This window comes from Bactrocera latifrons, unplaced genomic scaffold, assembly GCF_001853355.1.
Source record: "Bactrocera latifrons isolate USDA-ARS-PBARC rearing strain unplaced genomic scaffold, ASM185335v1 scaffold_33, whole genome shotgun sequence".
NCBI lineage: Eukaryota > Metazoa > Arthropoda > Insecta > Diptera > Tephritidae > Bactrocera > Bactrocera latifrons.
In genome coordinates, this window is record NW_017536963.1 from 1580167 (window position 1) to 1593115 (window position 12949).

A 12949-nucleotide genomic window follows, 5' to 3' on the forward strand; every position below is an offset into this window, starting at 1 on the left:
CTAGATATTAAAATGTGAAAGCTTTGCCAGAGCTAAGGGATGCATTCGCATGACAGAAATATTCTCGCACGGGAGAAAAAAAAATGCAGGCCGGACTAATTATCAAAAAGCATTTTCTCAGGGGGAATTAAACTTTACACTCATTTGCTATTTTGGAAATCAAAGCAGAAACTGCTGACTGTTTTTATGTATAACAGCTGATTATTTGTTTTCACTACACACCCTCACGTGTATATATATATTCTGAATTTAAATGCATTTATTTAAATTATTTTTGTTTTTAAAGAGGTTTAGATTTTATTTTTGAAGTATTAATAAATTCTTTTTTAAGAGGTTTTTATTTTTCACTCAGAAAAATTGGACAAATCGTTCGTCCTTAAAATATGTTTAGAAAGGAATATTCGTCTAACGTCCGCTTCAAGCTTAAATTATCTAAAAGTTGTAACCGAAAATAAATAATTAAAATATATAAATTATTTAATTTTAAATACTATCATTTATATTAATTTTTTAATTTTTCAATTGCAACTAACCTCAAACGTACATTTTTTTCTGATTCCAGGGTTTATTACGTACAGCCGAACAGCTGAAAATTAAAGGACTTTGTGAGACGGCCGAAAACACAGACGATTTGAACGACTCGGCTACAGCTACAATTACAGTATCGGAGAATATACAGCAAGCCGTTGTTGGAAATATCGTTAATGCCACAGTAGCAACGGGTCAACTCTCACCCAATATACCACATCAATCGCAACAGCAGCAACAACAGATTGCTACTAATACAGCGGTGCTCACGCATAATATTGGCAACGTGACCACTGCAAATACACAACAAATTGGTTCAGCCACTACGAATATCGCCGGACAGTTAGTTAGTGCAGGCACATCGGTACAACATCAACAGATTGGACGTAAATCTCGTGTACGTAAGCGTTCAAAATCTCCAGATATACAACAACAAGTACAGAGTACACAACAACCACAAACAATTTTAATACAAAATCAAAATCAAGCCGCTATTGTTAGTTTACAACAGACGTCGTCTGGTAATTATATACCGGTATCCGGTGTACAAACGGTTAGCACTAGCGGTGGTGGACAACAGCAGACGGTAATCACCGGCGACGACTCGGATACGGATAGACCGGGGAAGATCTGTAAGACAGAAACAGCGTCAGCGTCACCTGCGTCCAGCGCATCTGGTGTATCGGGAACGAATAATGCTGGCAGCGTAACGACTGTTGCAGCACCAGGCACAGCGATTGTAACGCAGATTGTAGTAGCACGAGACGGAAAAGATAAAAATATGACTAGTTTAGGAATGGGAATGGTGAGTATATGCAATCGATGTCATCGATAATATTGAAATTATACTTTATAAGTAATTTTTTTATAAAAGTTGGATAGTATTAATCAATTTAGAGAGTTTGATGATTGAGTTTTAAACCAAGTCAAATAACTTGTAATAATTATTGGTATCATACTAATTTCTACATGATCCTATGAATCATTCTTTAAACTGTTCTAAGGCACGATCAATTTCAATGTGGGTAGACAGATTAATACTGTGTTGATCTTTTAGATTTATTTTCTTCCTTTATTACGCTGTACCGTTACATCGAACTAGGATCTATAATTATTAATGCCAAATGAGATACATTTACACGGAGATACAGTTACACGATAGAACTTTATTTGAAGTACTCAACATAGCGATAATTTCCGATTCTGGTATAAAAAGACGGAGAGAGGGAACCTCTTCTTCTAAGATACTGAAATTTTTGTTAGATTTGAAATAAGCCTCGGAATCTTTAGTGTGTATTCAATGCAACCCTTATTTGATTTACAAACAAACGGAACCCTGAAACACATGGCCGTTGTCCGGTAATATCTAATAGAGAGGCTAACCGTCTAGTAAGATCCTTAAAACAAAATCCTTTTGAATCATCAACGAAAATTAAATAGGAACTGGGTCAAGACAAGGCCGTAAGGTGCCCAACCAATAGGGAGTTGAGTATTATGATTTGTGCATATTTTTCATTTCATTTATTTGGACCAATAAATTTGATTAAATAAACCGTGGATTGTTCTGTGTATGTTCGAATTATGCCGAAAATAATGTTACCTTATCTCCACAAGAAAGGCCGTTACCTTAAATGTTTCAACAAGACAATGACCCAAAGCACGCAAACAAATTGGCTCAGCAGTGGTTTCAATTTGGATTAAGGTCATGGAGTGGCCCGCACTGTCTCCAGACTTCTACCCTATAGAAAATTAGTGGTGCGACGAAATTTTTTTTCTACATTGTACGCACTACTATTATTTTTACCGCAACTGTATGTGCTTTTGGAACATATCGGAACCGACTTTTTTGCTATTTTCTATAGAAGCTTCAGAGATATATTCCGATATAATGCAGAAAGGCGGATTAATCTTTTTAAAGTTTAGAAAGCGCATCCAAAGCTTCCTGTAACTAAAATATTATTTCGTTCTTTTATCAAAAAATGTGAGAACCTGGTTATGAGCTCTTAGCTTTCCACTTCCCCAGTCATTTAAAATATTTTATTTGCAAAAAATATTAATTTGTATAAGGACAGACTTTAACTACTCCAACTATGTGTAGTGTGGTTAGAAAATATTTTCACCTATCCCTAGCTTTAAACAATTCCCCACTGAATCAAATATTTTTATTAAATCTTTAGAGAATACTTGTAACTTTAAGGTAAACACTTTAATAAAAGCTTTTCAACAAAATCAGAAATAAATCAAAAAGTGTTTTATCTCATTCTCCACTTATTTAAACAATCATAAAAAATAACTTTTTATTTTATTTTTAGAATGGCGGAATTCTTGGAGTGCCAATGGGCTTTTTAGATTTTGCACCAGAACCTCCAGCACCCTCAGCCACACCGGTAACAGTAACGGAGCATGTCGATTTATCATGCAATCCAAATACCGACACTCGAGATTTATCAAGTGAGTTTTCGGTACTCTATCCTGTTATCATACATATGTATTTTTAAGGGCAATAAAACTTCTTGGTCCTATTAAATACATTGTAAACTTGTTTTTCGACTCTACCGATAATGAAAAACTTCTGGACTTTATAATAATCAATAAAATTAATAACAACATTTAACGAATGCCATTTCAGACCCCACCGAAGCACTGGACATCGACAATCATTTAGCCCAACACATGATTCAACGGCTTGATCAATCTCCGATGCATGCTATTCACCATCAGACTGGTGATGAAAGCAATTCGAATTTAGTACAGCATATTAAGAGTGAGGTGATTGATGCGAAACAACAACAACAAGTACAGCAACAGCAACATCATCAACAGCAACAACATCAATTGCATGCTCAACAACTCTCACAAAATCAAGCACAGCAACAGCAACACCAACAGCATCAAGTACATCAACAACAAACAGCACACTCACATTCAACACACGTCCAACAACAAGCACAATCACATCAGGACCTAAGCGGAGCAACAGTAATGGAAATCGATCCAAGCCAAATAAAACATGAACCCGGAATGATCATAACACCGGAAATTGTTAATATGATGACCACTGGACATATGGGTGAGTGATCGTTTAATGTAGTTCAGCTTTAGCAGGGTTATTGAATTTTATATCATGATAATCGCATGAATTTAAGTCATCTACACATGGTTGTTGGGTTAATAATAATAGTTAAAAAACGATTTTTTGGTCTTAAATCGATATATCAGAAATTAAAAATCACATCTTGATTGTTGTTGTTGCAACGGTAGAAAACATTCCACAAATAATTTTGCGGAGAGCAACGACAGTGTTATGTCGGGTAATATCTTATACATATATTTACACACGACGACAGCGACCTCTATCTACAATTGGAATTTCCGATTTTAATTTCTCGATCATTTACGATTATAAGTAATTTAAAACAAACACTAAATACTTTTATCGCGATTTGAGAAGTTATCTCAATATACTTTACGTCTGATCTGTTAAAACCAGATCAGTACTAATCCAATATTAATATTAAATTTCAACTCCTTGCAGATATGTACAATTCTGATACAAGTGAGGATTCAATGATGATAGCAAATGGCTCACCAAACGATCAAACTGAGCCACATTATACTAATTTGGACCAACAGCACGTGGATGGTAAAGGCCAGTTTAATGGTCCGAAAACTTGGACTCAAGATGATATGAATTCAGCTTTAGATGCATTGAAGAATCAAAATATGAGTCTAACAAAAGCATCAGTTACATATGGTATACCATCAACCACTTTATGGCAACGTGCCCATCGTATGGGCATCGAAACGCCAAAGAAGGAGGGGGGTACGAAATCATGGAATGAAGATTCATTGAATAATGCTTTAGAAGCCCTACGTTCTGGGCAAATATCAGCAAATAAAGCGTCCAAAGCCTTTGGTATACCATCCTCGACATTATATAAAATTGCTCGACGTGAAGGCATACGCTTGGCGGCACCCTTTAATGCGGCACCCACAACGTGGACACCGGAAGATTTAGAGCGTGCATTAGAAGCAATACGCGCTGGTCATACGTCCGTACAAAAGGCCAGCGCCGAATTTGGCATACCTACGGGTAAGTTAGAAGAAAATAAAATTCCTATTTTTGAACTAATAATAATAAAGAGTTTTAATGAAAAATAAAGGTGATAAAGCACAAAAAGTGTGCGAGATCCATATTCAGTTCTAATTCTTTAGAATTAACTTAACATTATTAAATATATATACTGCTTCTTCCAAAGGCACCCTATACGGTCGTTGTAAGCGCGAAGGCATTGAGTTATCACGCTCGAATCCAACACCATGGTCGGAAGACGCAATGAATGAAGCTTTGAATTCAGTTCGGTATGTTAAAATCTACTTTTGACAATAATTGTTTACACTTTTTATGAAATGTTTTAATTTTTCTCGTTTCAGCATTGGTCAGATGTCTATTAATCAGGCCGCAATTCACTATAACCTTCCCTACAGCTCTTTGTATGGTCGCTTTAAGCGTGGAAAGTATGACGTTACTAATACAAGTAGCACCTCCATTAATAATGCATCAGGAAACACTTCGGGAAGCATCGAAATTATCGAACATAGTCAAGAAAACTCGGTGAGTCAGAATTTCATGCAGAAAACATGTATTGGTAATCACTCTTCTTTTGTCGTGAATTTAAAAGGCGCCTTTTTGTTTTTGTTTGTTGTTGTTGTTTGATGTTTGATGTTTTTGGTATTAAAAAATATATATTTTTTTAATTACCCAATACTTGAAGAAGCTAAACGCATCATATTCTTTAGATGACAGATGGTAACAGCTGTTCTATGTACATAGATATTAACGTTGGATATTTAGAAACTTTTCGGTGTTTGTTACAAGCATATTTCATATTTTTTATTTCCAAGTTTTGGGCATTACATAATAGTTGAAAAACATAAATTTTTTTGTTAGCCATTTAGATTTATATCGTAACATCATAAAAACGTTTCCATTTTGTGGGGTTTTGCCTCGATATGCTATAAAATCATAATTTAGCTTAGTTACAATGAAAGTCGATTGCAAATAGGTTAGGTTCTTTTGAGTGAAATTTAGGCAGATTTTTGAAGAGCAAGAGTTAACTGTGATACAACGCCTAAAAGGATGCAATATCAGCAAGCAATCTTTTTTAGAACGATATTTTAGCAAAGTGCGATTACACAACGACATCATTCACATTACATTATTTTCTTAACGAATGCGTTAATAACTAAATTATAAAGTTACATATGTTTCAGCAACAGTTCCAGTATAGTCCGTCGCCACATCAACAACCTCAGCATGGCGGTCAAACTCAATCACAGACACCTCAACATATAACCCAACATGTTGTACACATTCAGCAACCACAGACTCATCATCAGCAGCAACAAGTACATGCTCAACAACAGCAACATATCCAGCAGCAGCAAGATGTTGTAACATCCAGCAGCCAGGTGGCACATAGCAGTGCAGGTGTTGCACAGCAGCAACAACAACAAATTCAACAGATCTATCATCATCACAGCACGCCGGAAAGAAGTTGAGAATCACTGCAACAAGCAGCTAGCAACAGCAACTCAACAACAACTAACAGCAGCAACAATAAGAGGAAGAAAAACTCGAAAGGTAAACGTTGAGAATGGCGACACACCAGTGATGTGTTTTTGCGTATGAAGGTTTGCAATAAGAAAGTGAAACAACAACAACACCAAGAAATACGAAGAAATAAACAAGTTACTAAAAGAATTTTAAATGCGAAGAGAGCAAAGGGAGAACGTCAAAAATTTCAATTAAAATTATTTGCGGGCATTTAAGCATTGAATTTGTTTGACAAAAACTTCGTTTTAAACCGAATTAAAATATATGTCGAAAATCTGTGGGGCTTTTTTGGAGAATGACGAATGATGCATATTACATAATACTGATAAATAAATTTGAATTAGTAACTAATAGTGAAAGTGTTGAACATAACAAATACTTTCCTATAACTAAACAGAAGACCGAAGGAGTGCTGTCTACCACTCCTTTAAGGGAAAAATTTTAGAAATACACAAAAAAATATCAAAAAAAAAAAAAAAATTGGGGGTGTACAGTGAATTGAGGGAGTATAATAGTATTCACGAATGCCAAGTGATTGTCCACGGGTTTGACCACAAAAACGAAATAAAGTTTTATTAACTGATGTTGAATATATCCCTATAAAAATCAAATGGATTATCCTTTTGCATAAATAGAAGAAAATGGATTTGAAAAATGAATTGTATTTTTGATAATTGAATAGTAGCAAAACAATATTGAATAAAAAAAATATACATATATAGTAGTTGATGCATCTTTTCGGACAATTAACGTACGGAGAAGAGTCAAAGTTAAATTTTTTTGGAGTCGTGACAAAATTATAAATAAGTTCTTTCACCACTAGATTTAGTGCTAAAAATAGTTTTTATCTTAATATAAAATTTACGGTTTTGTCAATCAAAACTAGTAATAAATAGAAAGAAGTAGGTTTAAATGTATCACATTTACCGAAGTGAATTAAAAAATATATATAATTGAAATAGAACTATTCGATTGGTTTGAGTTGATCTTTTGGCTTTTCGTTGAATAATATTATGTATGCGATATACTTACATATGTATGTAGATGCCTAAAATAATGTTAATAATTTTCTTGTAACTAATAGATAAGTTTTTTTTTTTGTTCCAAACAAACAAACAACAACAAAAATTAAGCATTCATTGAACAGAAATTGGATATTTTTATTTTCAAAATCTATATCACATAAATAAAAACAAAACACACACACATACACACCGGAAAAATAAAGGATACTTTTAATGAATTGCTAATGCAAGGATGAAATGTCAAAAATTTTAATTTATATATATATATATATATAATATATATACATACATACATACATAGTTAAATGCAAATACAAAGTATACAGAAAATATTAAATAATCACGACACATCATGATATATAATAAATCATTATAAATTTAAACATTAAAAATAAAAATAGAGAAACATCATCAAACAGAAATTTGTTGCTGCTGGTTTGAAATATTGAATATTAAGAATACATCCTTGTGGATAGAAAACTCCACGATGATAATCTAATGTTAAACAGACTAAGATCATAAAATAAAACAAAAATTAAATGTAGTTATTATTACTATTACTAAAGCATTCATATTTAAATAGTATGCTATATAAAGAAAATAATAATAAAATGCGAACCTTTCAACATAGCAAGTGTAGTGTACACATTTACCCGGCAACTTCGAAAACAGGACCTAACAATGTTATATTTTAACGCATCAGCACAGTTTACGTTTCTTTGTGTTCTTGTTACGGGGTAATTTTCTTTATAATCTAATTTCCTTGTAATGGTAAATTGGCGTACTGATTGGCAGTATAATTTTTATCTTTAATTGGTTAACCACTTCATTCAATTGCATTCGCATTGCTACAAGCTCAATTTAATTCACATACATACATACGTTAATGCTTTAGAATAGCATTAAGTTAACACATAATTTATTTAACGTTCAGAGTTGTATGCAGTCGGTGAGCGCTTGCAAAGCAAGTCGAAATTTTAGAAAGTGCTGTTTTTAAATGCCCGCTTATATTTCGCAACGAAAAGCTATACAAAATTATCTAAAAACGAAAAAGATCAACATAGGGTTGTGTTAACTGCATGAAAATATATCGCGAATCATCTATATGCACATATTCATACATGAGGTAGTCTATGTGGTTGTTGTGACAAGAATACAAAATATCAGCTCGATTGGTGGACTATTACCAATAATTAGCGGCTTAATCGTAAACACTGATTAGTGAAGCGTCAATTCAGAAATATGGTTGATTTTGTTCTTTCTTTAATCAAGGAAAAAGTGAGTTTGTAATTTTTCATTTTTAGAACGGTTCGGATTTCAGTTTCCGAAAATGCTATGAAATGATAATTACCAAAACTGTGTACATAAATATATTATGGCAAATAAATATGGATGTAAAAATCACATCTTAATGTCTTCATTATTCGCTTTGTAACATGGGTTATAGGATATTGCGTTTAATAATGGGCTTAAGAGGTTAGGTCTATCTTAATCCGAACTGGGAATAAAAAGGTAAAGTATTTATCTCCTTCAGGCCTTATTAAACTTGTATATAAGTAAATAAAAGTAATTACAATGATACTTTCATACAAATTGCCAGCTACTGGGTCAATATTCAGAACCGTCTGTTTCAGGAGACGGCAACGATGACTCTGAAAACAATGTTTATCTTTGGACTGTTCGAAAGTCGACAAGTACCATTGTCACCCGGTTTCAAAACCACGGTGACTCAAAGAAAGTTTTGCACAATTTTCCGTATTGAAGCTGATTAATCTGACCGCTTAAGACATTACAGCAGATTTAATAGGTAAACTTAGTTCGCTGTTATATTACTATTGGAATAATATTTTTAGGTTCCTTAAACTGAGTTTAAGCCATAATATTCTTCTAGTCAACTATATTAGTTGTTATATTTCTACTATATAACTTTATCAGGAGAAACCGTTGAATACATTAACTCAAAAATGTCTGAAAAATCTTCGTATGCATTGTCAGAATAGAACATTTCTATGATAAGCTGAATATCGTTATCAGTTAATAGTCTGCTATATTTTGGTAACAATACAATGCTAAATAATTTCGAGGAATTGGTCTGGTCTTCTACAGCGTCCGAGTGCATGTTGTTTAATACGTTCATCCTATTAAATAATGTAGCAATACATTGTACTACACGTTTTAATTGTGTCCCACTTGACAAATCTTTACACATATCATTCAGAATATGTGTATTTTCATTTTCCATTAAACTAAATGTATTTAGATCCAATACAATTATATGAGGTTTAACCGTCCACCTGTGTATATCAAACAATATTTTAATAACTCCAACAATATTATCACTACATCTGAAATCAATAATAACATTAGTATTTTAATTTGAGGGTAATTCTCATATATATTTACATAAAAAAGAACCGCCGCAAGCTTTGCTTATTGTTGTACACCTGCATTCCTGTCTGTTCCATTAATGGTAATAGTTCAGGCGATGACGCCGCCCGTGTAATTACTAGGACTATTTTGCCAAAAGGAACCAGCTTTAGTAAGGACTGGAAATATTTTTTTTTTTAATATTACATAGGATATGTATATTTTATAATATATACACTATACACTTACACCGTACAGTGCATCATCATAATCTTGATTTTTTGGCATAAATAAACAATTCTTTATATTTTCTGAACAAAAATTCATATTTGAATAAAAATATAAATTCTTTTTGACCGCTAAATATGTTTTTTTATTAATACATGTATCTCTCCCTATTAAAATATATAACAAGTTAAAATATTTAAATGTAAACAAACTAAAAAAATGGTTGCCAGCACTTTGAAAAACTATAATTCAGCGGTTAGTGACGAAATAAAAATACAAAAGAATTTCAAGGTTCACATTCGATAAATATCGATAGCTTTTCAATCATCCCTACATTGCCAAGTTGCAACGTACACCATCTGTGCGTATTTACTGGAATGAAATTATTTAACTGTCATTGAGTAGACGAAAAAAATTTAGTAAGCGCATAAAGTTTCTAAACAAATAATATTATAATAAAGATGGATATTGCCGCGTTGTCGGATGACACATTTAACGCAATTGATTGGATAAATGGAAACTACAATAAATATGCAGCGGAACATGGAGACGGATGTAGGGATAAAAGTACTTCGGCGGATGATACCGACGTATTGGCGATGAGTTTTATTGACAAATACGTTTCCAAATTACATTTGTATATACAGCAAGTACACTGTGCTGTTGAAGAAACCGGTCAAAAATTAGTATCTGGTATGCCGCGTGTTATTAAGGAATCTCTTTTACTACAAGCTGAGGTGGAGGAATTAAAAAAACGTATGCAAGCAATGCGAAAGGAAATGACGGATGTGCAAGAGGAAACTGGTGATTGCATGGCTACATTGGAACGTTTAAATACCATCCAAAGTAAACTACAAAAAGCCAAAGAATCACTGCAAGAATCCGACGGTTGGGGAAATTTAATAAGTGAATTGGAGGATTGCTTTGAACATAATAACATGAAGGTACGTAGTTAAATAACTATTATATGCATACGTAAAAAATTTTTTTTTTATATAGGGTGCTTTTGAAAAATTGCTAAGCTTGCAAAAATCCTTACATGTACAAGAGCAATTACCTGGACATGCTGAGCGACTCACTCAAGTGGAAGACTTTAAAAATCGTTTAGAAGCTTTGGCTTCACCAAATGTAGTTCAATGTTTTGCTGAAGGTGACTTAGAACAGACGAAGCAATACGTAAATATTTTCACTGGCATCGGACGTATCTCACAACTGGAACAATACTATCGAGCCGTTCAAAAAAATTCCTTACAACAGAAATGGAAACAAATATTGGACGTGCAAGCGACGGAAAATACGATGCAGCACCAGTTTCTTTCAATCTTCTATACGAGTTTGGTGGAGCAATGTCAGCAGCAAGTAAAATGGTGTGCGGATGTGTTCGATTATGATCATGGAAATTTTCAACCAATTATAGTAGTAATAGAACTATTACCAACATTACAACCAACACGTGAGAATCATGTATTTCAATTGCTTAAAGCGTGTAACGAGAGACTCGAACTTTTGGAAGACTGTGCACAGGCGAATCACAAGTTTCTGTCGCATTTAACAGCATTCCTAGAGCAATCGAAAATCGAATTGTCTAAAGAAATGCAATATCAAATGGTGCAAGCCGTATACGGGTACTTCCACAAATTTATAGATCAATATCCACGTATAGAGGAAACACATTTTTCAGCACAAATCGATAAAATATTAGTAAGCCATGCATCTGCAGGAGATTCTGTGCGTCATTTGGAGAATTGCAACCAAAAAATTTTCGATTGGCTGAATGAATCATGTGAACGCTGTAAAAATATAACAGACGATTTGGGATTGTGTAAACTTATTGAAATTATGAGTGGAATTTTAAAGAAAATTTTGGATAATTTCTCAAAAACTCGACGTCAAATCGCCTTAAGTATTGGGCATGCTACAGAAAATTGGTTGGCACTGCAGTGTGCAATGTCACTTCTACAGTGTTTGGCAGATTTTCAAATTAAACTGAACAAATTTGAGAAACATATACAAACCCGTTTGATTAAACTAAAGGAATATATTGTTTCCGCAAAAATGGATAAAAACTACAATATAAGTGACATACTGGATAATCAAGAACAAACATATTTATTAAATACCATAGAAAGATATCAACAAAAATTAGTAGAAGCTAGTGGCGCGTATTCATCATCTTCAAGATTTTTCGCTTCAATATGTGACCAAGTGAAAATACATTGTGAGGAAACGCATGAAATCGCTTTAAATGTGTTGTTAAAACCCGTGGAGGAGCATCTTGTAAATATACAACCATCTCTAAACCTAAATTCTGATTCATTATTGCCAGCTAATATGCCGGAATTTAGTTTCGTACCACAAGAATGTATTACTCAAATAGGGCAATATTTACTAACACTGCCACAACATTTGGAACCGCTATTATTTACACCATCTCCGTTACTTAAACAAGCTCTTGAGATTTGTAATGTTAAATATACCCAGCCTGTTCCATGTGCGGACATATTGTTGTCTTTAGTAGTGGAGCAATGTTGTCAACTCTATCAGTCTCAAATATTGCAAGTTAAGTCACTGCCGCCCACTTCTTCTAAACAATTTGCCGTAGATATTGAGTATTTGTCGAATGTCGTAGAAGAACTAGGTTTGTCGATTAGTGTTGGTTTGTCGCAAATTTTGACACTACTTAAAGCTGATCCAGAGAATTACTTGGCTTTAAGCGGTGGCTGTGAACCGCGTTTAGTAACGGCTATAAGACAAATGCGCAATATTGTTTCAACACAATAGCCATTCTGTGTAGTATTCAAAAAGTGAATAATGTGTAGAAGATTATATGGATATATACATATATGTATTTTAATTATATTATATATCCAATTAACTTAAACAACTTTGATTTAATTACGGTTAAATTTGACTATAAAATATGTTTATTTTCAGTATGTTTTTTTATGTTTATGTAATAAAATGAATATAAACTAAATAGACAGTAATAAATGAGACACAGCTAGATGCTTTTTAAAATGTAAAAATGTTATCCAGCTGTTAAATAGTATTAAAGTAATGGTGTTAAATTGTCATATTTAATTCCTATAATTTTATAATAAGAACTAGAGTAAATATATGTATGTATACGATATAATTAAAAAAATAACGCACAAATTAATTGTTTTGCTTAGATTAATTTATT

General features: G+C 33.2%; 3 protein-coding genes across 14 annotated transcripts in view; 2 read left to right on the forward strand and 1 right to left on the reverse strand.

The window, feature by feature from the left end:
- Positions 1-6826, forward strand: part of LOC108971220 (transcription factor GAGA) — a 51864-nt gene extending 45038 nt beyond the window's left edge. For 10 of the 12 annotated variants that reach the window (XM_018937120.1, XM_018937122.1, XM_018937123.1 and 7 more), the window contains 7 exons: positions 563-1333; positions 2841-2979; positions 3158-3598; positions 4064-4621; positions 4788-4890; positions 4963-5143; positions 5788-6826. In XM_018937120.1, the coding sequence (XP_018792665.1) occupies positions 563-1333; positions 2841-2979; positions 3158-3598; positions 4064-4621; positions 4788-4890; positions 4963-5143; positions 5788-6090 (2496 nt within the window). In that variant the 3' untranslated portion in view covers positions 6091-6826. The remainder of the gene's footprint in view (positions 1-562; positions 1334-2840; positions 2980-3157; positions 3599-4063; positions 4622-4787; positions 4891-4962; positions 5144-5787) is intronic. The other 2 variants (XM_018937127.1, XM_018937128.1) reach the window with 2 other exon arrangements.
- Positions 6827-7295: 469 nt separating this feature from the next.
- Positions 7296-9871, reverse strand: LOC108971175. Its single transcript, XM_018937056.1, has 3 exons — positions 9787-9871; positions 9574-9716; positions 7296-9515 (listed from the first exon to the last, which is right to left on the reverse strand). The coding sequence occupies exons 1-3, from the start codon at positions 9862-9864 to the stop codon at positions 9089-9091; spliced, it is 648 nt and encodes a 215-aa protein (XP_018792601.1). The 5' UTR covers positions 9865-9871; the 3' UTR covers positions 7296-9088.
- A 249-nt stretch (positions 9872-10120) lies between these two features.
- LOC108971174 (conserved oligomeric Golgi complex subunit 7) lies at positions 10121-12779 on the forward strand. Its single transcript, XM_018937055.1, has 2 exons — positions 10121-10709; positions 10765-12779. Exons 1-2 carry the CDS (start codon positions 10227-10229, stop codon positions 12544-12546), a joined length of 2265 nt encoding a protein of 754 aa, XP_018792600.1. The 5' UTR covers positions 10121-10226; the 3' UTR covers positions 12547-12779.
- The last annotated feature ends 170 nt before the right edge of the window (positions 12780-12949 follow it).

Excerpts from the sequence above, each read along its gene's own strand:
- LOC108971175 (XM_018937056.1), bottom strand. The coding sequence starts at position 9,864 with ATGAATTTTTGTTCAGAAAATATAAAGAATTGTTTATTTATGCCAAAA. Across the intron at positions 9,717-9,786 it reads ATGATGATGCACTGTACGGT|TCCTTACTAAAGCTGGTTCC; the intron begins GTAAGTGTATAG and ends AAATATTTCCAG. Across the intron at positions 9,516-9,573 it reads TTGCGGCGGTTCTTTTTTAT|ATGTAGTGATAATATTGTTG; the intron begins GTAAATATATAT and ends TATTGATTTCAG.
- LOC108971174 (XM_018937055.1), top strand. The coding sequence starts at position 10,227 with ATGGATATTGCCGCGTTGTCGGATGACACATTTAACGCAATTGATTGG. Across the intron at positions 10,710-10,764 it reads TTGAACATAATAACATGAAG|GGTGCTTTTGAAAAATTGCT; the intron begins GTACGTAGTTAA and ends TTTTTTATATAG.